Below are 10,000 nucleotides of genomic sequence, written 5' to 3' on the forward strand. Positions count from 1 at the left end.
TAGATGATTGGATAATGAGGTGTTAGCAAGGAGAGGCTACATAGAAGTAAATATCTGTGGTTTGGAGCGGGCACTTTTCTTTAAAGAATGTGTTACTAATGCAAAGCATACCATCCCGACGTGAGCACGGCGACGTGCGTGGGGACACAACTAACTTCAGGCATGACATAAAATATCATCGCTCCAAACGGGCTGTCAGGACCGCGCGTTACACCCCGGTCAGGAGGAAACAAAGATTCCCGTGAAAGCAAGGCTGCCATTTCAGGAATTCGCTCTGTAGGTTGTAACATTCCAATTTTAAGAAGTCGAAGCCTGTTCCAGATTGAGAAGTTGTGTGTCTGCTTCAACAGAAGCAGAGCCAGTTGTGGCTGCTTATTTCCCTAGCAGTGCTTAATCACATGGGAAGTGCAGCTTGATCGGGGAGATGCTGAGCACTTCTGAATCCCCTGACTTCCAGCTCGGTGTGTTTGGAAACCTGGCTCTGCAATTCTTTCTTACAGTCAAGGGCAATTTGATTCTCTGCTGTTGTGTCGCAGGGCTGTTTGCTTTTGATTATTTAGGTACTATAATTGTTATTAGAAGTGGGGCTCGAAGGTAAAAAGGAGCGCTCGGATTTTCACATTCATTTTTAACGGTCCAGCTTGCAGGAATGAGTGTCTATGAGAGGTTAGGCAGAGAGGATTTGGCACTGCATTTGTAACATTTAAATAAAGCAAATCAATTACCATTTCTCAAAGAGGAGCCACCGGTTGGAGAAATTTATGTAGATTTTCTGCAGTATGTACAAGTGGCCTTTATTTTTCTAAGCGATATTTTCTGCTTAGAGTCAAATTCTTTTTTATACAGCTTACCAAAATAAATACTTGTATTTTGCTAAGATCATAATAGCTCATTAGAAGAGGCTGAATTTGGACCCAGACTAAAACCTAACACCACAGGGCTGAGCATGCCTACTTGAACCTATAATGTTGCTAGTTCTCTCTCTCTAGGGAAGGGGAGGACTAGAGGAAAGGATTCAACCTTCTTAATTGTGAACCTCATTAGTGACGGTTGCTAGGCAAAACACACACCTACTTTCAGTGCATATGAAAGAGATAAACAATACGTCATAGACCATAATGACTCTTGTGCTCAGGGCGACCTTTAATTATTATATTTTTGTTCTCTTATACCTTAGTTATTAATGCAGAAAAACAAATTAGTTGTGTGTGTGTGGACTGCAGCAGATTCACAAATTGTTTTCCTTTTTTTTTTTGATGTCTAGATCGTATTTCTTTCTGATAATTATTGCTTGCCTCATTCATTTTTTCTGTGTGCCCATTGGTAAGTATCGTTCAAAACATAAAATGGCAATGATTGTATTAGCAGCTTAGCATTCCGTTATTACTTTAATTAATTTTATTAGTGCAAAAAGCCACGATCCCGTCAGTGTGTCAGCAGCAGCTCACATGAGGAGCCCTGTGGCAATGGGTGGGCAGGGCTGGCCATGCTTGGGGCACTCCGGTGCCAGTTGTACTGTCCATTCTAACTCCTTGAGGACTCAGAATGCATTTGACCTCTATGCATTTCACTTGAATGAAAACCAGAGTACCTCAGAGCTGTTTTGTATCTGTACACTGATGTACTTTGCAGCGAGAACCAATATCTAAATCTAAATAACTATTTTGTACTTCTGGGGAGAACAGAGATACGAGTGCCAGCGCACGAGCGCAGCTGCAATGGCTTGTGAGTGGCTCAGAGGTGGGTGGGCTCCATAAAGACACTCAGGATTTTCAGAGACACTTCCCATTCTCTTCTTCATCTCAGCCTATCTTCTTTTATCAGTTCAGGCAAGAAGTCAATCACACTGAGTCAGTCTGAAGAAAAACATTTTATGCTGTTTTTCTCATACAAAAACGCCACTGCTGTAATCTGCAGCAGTAAGGCCCAGCAACAGGAAATTGACCTCACAGTAAATTCTTTGCAGATTTGGTCATGCTTTTACCATCCACTTAAACTTGCATACATAACCTGAGACTGTACCTCTGGACCAAGGAATATGACAAGCCAAAATAAAATCAAGTCAAATTAAAGAGCAAGAAAAAGCTGCAAGCAAAACAAGAAAAAAGAAAAGAAAAAAAAAGAAAGAAAAAAAAAAGTCAGAAAAAGAAAAAAAAACAGAAAAAAATAATGAAAAATTGGTTGTGACTGCAAAACTATTAAGTATTAAATAAAGAAAGGAGTCAGAAGCAAATTCAGAAGTGACCATATTCTGGTTGAGAGGGACTGAGAAATACTAATGGACTTTTTTTAATGGGCGGTTTGATTGATGAGAGAAGGAATGGTGGAAAAATAAATGTAATGGTGTATCAACGTAAGGTATGGTGCAAAAAGGAAAAATAAAAATAAAAATAAAAATAAAAAAAGCATTGCAAATAAAAAAAAAGACATGTAAATGTGTGCCTACCATTTTCCAGATAAGAAGGAGCCGTACCTTCTGAGGGGTCAAGGCGGCGAGCCCGCCTTCCATGTTTGGAATTGTTGTGTACAAACATGTTGTCTGAGACAGCCAGAACGTGGCCATCCACATTGACTGTTGTTGATACAACAACCTGAAAAGGAAGAAAAAACAAAAAGAATTTAAGAAGTCTGTGTATTTTCAGTAACTCGGATGCATTGATGGATCTTCTAAGACAAAACAGCATCACAATCTGTTACTTTTCACATGCAGCAAAGTGAATGACAACTATGAATACATCTTTGTTTATGTGGCTAACACTGGTGATTTTTAACTCACAATTGTTTCACTTCAGAACCTTCTACACTAATTAGAGTTTAATCTCCTATTATGCTAACAAATGAATTCAATTCAGGGAAATATTCTTCTAGCCATTAGTTTCAGAAACACCCCTCTAGCCACTCATTTTAAAAGCTGCTGTTTTGATTGATCTGTTGATATATTGATTAGATAGTTTATCTAATTAAAATTTGTTCATTTGAGACTGTCTTCAAATGAAGGGTTGTGAGGATTCCAAATAAAAAAAGCTTAATAAATCAGGAACCATCGTAACTCCCCATTTTTCCTTCAGTAAATGATCTCCAGATCTCCAGGTCAGTTTTACAATTACATTTAATGTCTGATAATGAACTTTTTTGCATCTGAAAAGACTGAGTTGAATATGAATAGTGAAAGTGTTTTCAATCCATGAAAAGTATCCCTTCTCAAGTTCATTTGGATGGTGATTGACCCTGGTATGTCAATGGAATTTCCTCCTTTATTTTTGAGTGAAAGGCTCCTATTCTTGTGTCCAGGTTCAGAGTCCGGCCATAGAAGAGATGATGGATAGGGCCTTCTTTGGCTTCCAGCTGCTTCTCAGTAGAAAATGGAAAAGGAACATATGCAAAATGCACAACCTTCTCGATAAAAACAAAACACCTACACAATGCATTTGTGAAACTCATTCTGGAAATGATATTTCACGACCACAAGCCAAAGAGGAAATTGTGAGACACGCGTGTGTTGCGTGTGATGTAACTTCATGGGTTGGTTGTTATTATCCCAGATAGACTTTTACATCCTATTTAAATGCTCCAGCGTGGACCCTATGGTTCAGGTTCCAGATTTGCTAAATGAAACAATATCACAGTAGCTTTTTCTTTGTGGTTTAGCATTAGTAGAGTCCTCATGGGCAGTGGCTATGTGAGGCTGTTAGGCCTTACCAACCACATGGGATATGGTGGCAAAGGCTAGTACAAATGTTAGCTTTTGTCTTCTGCTTATTTTACTTTTGGACATAACAAAAATGATTTTCAGGGTTCTCACACCAGCTCCCATACCCAAACACCTAATGAGCAAAAAAAAAAAAAGAGGGGGGAAAAAAAACTATTCTCCATTTCCACAGTGCAAGTCTCAGGCATCTGAAGACAATTCTTATCTGTTTCTGTGTTTTGGATCACCTCTGATCCTGCTTCTTATTCACAACCCATAATTAGCTTTCAGCTATCACAGCACCTTTTCTGTGTACTCTGCCTCCTCTGAGACAGCCATCTGCGTTCTCCTTTCGAACAGCCTGAGGGCAGCTCTCTGCCAGTCTGCTCTGCTCCCCTATCTTTCTCATCCCAGAAGTGGACACTTTCACTCCTGTCGACATCCACTTTGGAGAGTGCTGAGGTTGCACACTCACCGAAGCACAGAGCTACCGCCGTGCCACTGAGCTATCGGCTTTCACTTTTAATGAGATTTGCAGACTTGAAAAAATATTGCAAAACATACAGGTGTGAATTTCAGCAAAGGCTTCTGGATTTGGTTCCTAGAACACAGTATATTAAGAAGACAGGGAAAGGTGTATATAGAAATGACAACTATTTTTGTTCTGTCATGTATATATAGGTCAGTCACCAAGGGAAAAATACTGTAGTTCAGCAAAAGAAAGTAGACATGCTATGTTTTGTTATATTGGCTTATTCCTGCAACACACCTAAAAAGGTGCTGAGACAGTGAAACCAGTTAAAAATATTGTTCAAGATCTGACATACTGTTAAGTCCAGTTAAACCTTCTGAGAGGCAGGGAGATTAGCTAAAGAGACCCAGGAAAGTCTTTCTAGTGTCTACTGGCTCCATTGTCGACCACAAGATCACTCATGACTGATGCTTCATTTAGTCATCGGTGAGACAAAGAGGGCATTTCCACTCATTCCAGGTTTGACCTTCTGTTCTGTTCAGATGGATCAATATCACCAATGCCACGTGAAGCTGAGATGCATGAAAAATGGAAGCTTGGCTCAATTGTTTTGAAGAAATATTTTTTCCAGCTACAGATCTTTTCTGTTGGCTGGCTCAAGTGTTCTGGCTTCACCAATTGGTTGGCTGTGCATGAAAACAGATGTCACATGTTTTGCGATCAAGTTTAACCACAAGTTATTCTTCTCAAAACTAAGAAAGTTGTGAACATCTCAATAATAGCTTATTACTAGTCTCAAATATTAATCTTCTTTTTGAAACAAAACACATATAGTTGTTAGTAGGCATTTCAAATGACCCCAAATATGGAGGAAATAATTTGTCTACCACGTCAGTTGTCTTTCTGTAGGGAGAAAGTGAAGTATTAAGCATTTTCTAATATAATTCATATAAAAATGTGTGGGTTTTACCACTGCTGTTGGATTTACAAGTTGTAAATGTGAAAGGAAAAAGTGGATCCAGACTTCACCAAGTTCCACAGCTGAATTTCTAACAGCTGTTTACGCAGTTTACATATGTAAAATCTCCACAGGTCTCAGTTCACACCACAGTGAAGGAAAACTATGCTTTCTGAGAAGTCACCCACTTGCGTCACGATGTTCCATAGCAGCCCACTGCAGAACTGGCCAGGTCCCAGAAACAAGCTTTTAAGCATTTTGGATACACAGCATTGAAACTACACTAAGTGGAAGGCTGACACTAGATTTTCATTAAACAGCAGTTCAAGGCATTTGAAATTCTGAGTAAATCCTGTATGGTATTTGTAGGAGATATCTGTACCTGGAATCTTCGCATGTCTCGTGGGTTGCCTGCATTCTTCAAACAGTTCTGATTGCACTTGAGGAAAAACTTTAGAAAGAATCTACGAAAACACAAAATTGAAATCTATTAGTTTCATCAAACAGCAAATCCAATTTTAAAAAGTTTAATGCAATTTTATCATAGTCATGCCTAAAAGAATACTGCTAGTGAACTATTACTTTCTTTTTAGTTAATGAATGTATTTTAAACAGTCAGATCTCTGTCATAAACAGAAAATTCATGTTTTTAATTTCTCAACAAATACAAATCTATTGACTCCGGGCCATATCTTAGCTCGGTGTGGGAAAGTTGATTTCAGTGACTCACTGACTTCAAAGGCAATGAGTAACATCAGATGAAAATTTGTTTCTATTTTTTCAAATATTTTTTGTTTTTTCACCACTTACGTTAACAGTAATGACCTCTATCCCAAAAGATTCTAAGGTAACGAAGGTTCAGCCTTCCAAAAAACTCTTGGCTTTGTCTCTAGCTTGGCAGTTGTAGCTATGCAAAGGGACTCAGTCCAATCCTGCTGACTCCACTGAGGCTCAGCCATGGATCGGGCCTGAAGTAAGGCCCTGTTTAACTCATGTTTTTTTTTAAAGGTAAGGAACGTGGAGGATTAGACCCTGTTTTATGACCTCTCCAAGCTGTGCCATCCTTTAGCTGTAAGGAGTAACTCTACCTCAGTACAGAAATCCAGCTGATTTTTGCTGTGAGGCAATTAGCAATTATTTAGGACTAAACTGTACCATCGAGGCATCTCCTAGCAAACCATTCTGCAGCAATACTGCCTCACGGGAACACAGCAAGCACTTATGAGAAGGGGAAAAGCTTGAAAGGGTGCAGACCTGCTGCTCTCCTGCACAGGCTGCTGAGTACGTGCTGTGGGGTGGTGGTTCCACTCTCATTCTTTTACTCCTCACTTTCAAAAATCACTTTGAAAAGAAAGCAGCAGTTCTGTAACTGTGCTAAGGCCTGCAAGTAGGCTGAGCCAGATTGTGGGAAGCCTCTAATTTCTCTCCTGGCATCAGAGGATGTGCATAGCCTAGCACCTCCTCTTCTCTTTTCATGGAGTTCTGATTTCACGTATAATAATTATATTGAAGGACTAATGGCTTTGGTTTCAGGCTAATGATTGGCACCAAGTAACAAGGAAGGCTCGGGACTCCTTATCCAGAGTTTCTCAGAGGCACCACCCCATCAGCTTGTGCTGTCCAACTTTATAGGATTTGAATAGCAAGGTTAGGCAGAGCTTTTATATTTAGTCTATGAGCCATTATTATTTATTCACACCAATCTGTGCAAATGACTATCTTTGCCATAAACACTTTGCAGAAATTTCCATGTGCAAATAATATTCCTGGCAGGAGGTATGCCAAGAAATTCTTTCCTTCATCAGTACCCAATATGGCCCTATTGTAGCTGAGAAGAAATCTTATAACAGTTGTGTCGCACTGTGCTGTCTTGTCAGGGTGTCTGGACAGGAACATCACAAATGACTGCCCCATACTACAAACTGGTGTCTATAATCTTGGCTCTTTCATGGGAAATGACTAGTTTTACTTCTATTGAGCATAGATAAGTCAGTGCCATCAATTCAGCTATCCCAAAATCTGCAAACAGTTTCCAGCTGTTTAGCTGAACAAGAGCTGGAGTTCCATTGTGACTGCCGTGATCTCCTCTGTTGGAGGTTCCTCTGCACTCAGGTTTTCTGCACACCACTGCAGGAATGCCACCAAGAGTTTCAGACATCCCATAAAACTGCATCTCTGTTAGCCACGCTTTCATCCTAATTTTATCCACCTTGTGTTGTTTATTACTTTTTAGATACTTGCAAGCTCCAGATGCTGACTCATCAACTGAGGACTGCCTAAGTACAACAGCATTTCTGTTCCTCATCTGGTCTTTCTCCCACACCTTTTATGAGGCAGCCCTGATGCTGAGTCTGCCCTGCCCTGCACCCACCATGAGCCATGGAAGCCTTTGGCCTCACTGCTCCCAGTGCCACAGCTGTGCTGACAAGGAGCGTCTCAGCTTTTTTTCTGATCTCAGGTGGGTCTTGTGAAGCTTTTTGAGATAATGTTTGTGAATTGCTCTGAAATTCTTAGATGATCTGTGCATGGGGAATGATAAGTATTATTCCTAGTGGATTTTTTTCCTAACTTGAAGCATTCAAAATGAATTGTTTCTACACAGAGACCTCACATCCTGTCCAAAATGGGGCATTAAACACTCCTTCTCTAAGCATCACCTGGAACCCATATTTGTTTAATTATGTGTTGAAATTATGTGCTGCCTTGATACCAAGACCTTTCTGTTCATTGCAATCCATGTTTTCAGCAAAACTGTGGGGTGCAGGAGGCACTGACATAAGATTTTTAGAGGAAGACAACATTAAGTCAAAAACCATATTCCCAGGTAGAACATTTCTCATGTCTAGGCAAAGCAAACTGACTTGATTTTTCCTCTCATCTGACCAGCAAGAATCAGGACTACCAGGAATGGAGGATCCCTGCAGTAGAGAGCAGGTACCATCCTCAGGGAAGCCTGCAGACATGAGGCAAGAGCTCTGCCACATACTAAGAAGTCAGCAGCTGGATTTGAGCTCAGTTCGGCTGTGTCTCAAACCCACTTGCTGTAATAGGAAGGCGAGCCTTTTTAGATTTGCCTCTCGATGCTACACTTTGTATTGTATCCACAAGTGTTGTCTTTGCAATAAACAGAGGCTTGCAGAATGGTCTTCCTAGGCACAGCAATCCGTTCCTAAAATACTGATATGGAAAAAAATGCAGTCTTTGTGATGTCTCCTCTCCTCCAGTTTTTTTTCACATGGCTAGAGAAGGACTGCTACCTCCTTAATTAAAATGTATTGCCTACCACAAGACTTCACTATTTTAAGATAAAATTTACATCTTTTATTAACTCACCTCACCTATACACTTAGCTCACAATGCCTCTCAACGCCCATCTGCCATCCGCGTACAGTAAGTCACTTGATATTCCACCCACCAATTTTTCCTAACAACCACTGTGCAATTAAACTCAACACGTTCTGTTGCGAGGTAAATTAGGCACACCTGCGGCCAGACTTCATTTGAACTGCATCAGAAAAGGACCTAACAAGGTGAGAGCATACCACAAAGTTATAGTCCTGTCAAGCAATTAGGTTTTCACTTCTGGGACATCCGCACAGTGCAATTATGCTACACATTACAACCTGGCTAATCTTCTGAACAAATGTCATGTCTCAGAGAAGCTAGTAAAAGCAGTTCATCTGCAAATGTGTCTGCTCTTAAGCCTCCACCTTATGCACATAACAACCTACAGGAGACTTTTTTGTGATATGAAAGATCTTTTTTCCATGGGAGATTTTTAAAACCCTGCAAGTGCCTTTTCATCCTTTTCACCTCTTCTTAACCTTTTTGAGAGGAGGCGTTGTAGCAAATAGACTAGAAAGACTCCTGTACTTGAATTTCAACACTGAGCGAGCAAGAAAATACTTGATAGTGTGAGTACAACTGGTGCCTTTAGTTTGCTTTGATTCAAATACTGTTTGGCTAAAAAAATATTTGTTGTGGAAAGCCACCTACTACAAACCATAGAAACATCATTATTGAAGTGTATCTCCAAACAGAAAATTCGTTTATCAGTAGGAAGCAAATGTTTCATTCCTTTTGTTTTACATATTGTGTATGAATATCCTGATGTCAACATCCTAAAGAAAAATCAACACTGACAACACTTGAGCACTCAGACCACAACTAAGAAAGAAAGCTTCAATGCGGTTATTCAGAGCTGCCACCCCTTTGTTAGATGAGACCTTCCCAACTTCCAACTCAAAAAGGACAGAAGACGCAGCAATCTGTCAGCTTTGCTGGCACAAGTTTTACTCCAATAATCCTGTTTTACTTCTGTCTGTATTTCCGGTACGCAGCCTGAGTGTTCAATTAAGCCTACAGATAACATATGACTATACTACAAAACACAGTTGTTAAGACGAGACAAGCTCGCTCTGCTTCCAGGAGTAAAAAACTGGAGGTTTGTATTATTATCTGAGATTCTGAAGTTCTCTGGAGCAGGATCTGTCCACGGGGGCACAATGCTGCTACAGGGTGTGGGCAAGTGAGAGCAGGGGAAGGGAAGATGTTTGAAGTCAGATGGTAATTCTCATCCTTTACTCTATTACCATTTAATTGGCTTTTTCCTAAGAACTATCTGACAACCACTTTGCATATCTCTTTTCTAGAGCCTAGTAAACAAAGGATTTAATACTCTTGTTATGAAAGGAAAAATCTTTCCTCTGTCAGAAAATCTTTGGCTTTAGCACCAATAAACTCTTTATTACTGCTAAACTTGGATTTGCTGCTCGATCGCAAAGAGGCGATAAAAACTCTAACCTGTCATTAGTGCATTATGCTTAATTGTGTACAGTATGTTTCCAGTTGCATCTGTTGGCCCATTATCAAAATGACCATT

General features: G+C 40.1%; 1 protein-coding gene and 1 long non-coding RNA gene across 32 annotated transcripts in view; one reads left to right on the forward strand and one right to left on the reverse strand.

The window, feature by feature from the left end:
* LOC146760028 (uncharacterized) overlaps positions 1–10,000 on the forward strand; it is a 54,862-nt gene that overhangs the window by 38,787 nt on the left and 6,075 nt on the right. Inside the window, exon 9 of the long non-coding RNA XR_014948998.1 lies at positions 7,352–7,576. This is a non-coding gene — a long non-coding RNA (uncharacterized LOC146760028). The remainder of the gene's footprint in view (positions 1–7,351; positions 7,577–10,000) is intronic.
* Positions 1–10,000, reverse strand: part of EBF3 (EBF transcription factor 3) — a 113,090-nt gene that overhangs the window by 36,882 nt on the left and 66,208 nt on the right. For 16 of the 31 annotated variants that reach the window (XR_014948997.1, XR_014948996.1, XM_085555386.1 and 13 more), the window contains 2 exons: positions 5,501–5,582; positions 2,447–2,591 (listed from right to left, as the gene is read on the reverse strand). Coding sequence is in view for 28 of the 31 variants with exons in the window: in XM_085555386.1 (XP_085411512.1) it covers positions 2,447–2,591; positions 5,501–5,582 (227 nt within the window). In the remaining 3 variants the exon portion in view is untranslated. Of the gene's footprint in view, positions 1–2,446; positions 2,592–5,498; positions 5,583–10,000 lie in introns of those variants that run through there. The other 15 variants (XM_085555387.1, XM_085555403.1, XM_085555402.1 and 12 more) reach the window with 2 other exon arrangements.

This window comes from Coturnix japonica, chromosome 8 (assembly GCF_054131305.1).
Source record: "Coturnix japonica strain WE chromosome 8, WE-NBRP24, whole genome shotgun sequence".
NCBI classification, from domain to species: domain Eukaryota; kingdom Metazoa; phylum Chordata; class Aves; order Galliformes; family Phasianidae; genus Coturnix; species Coturnix japonica.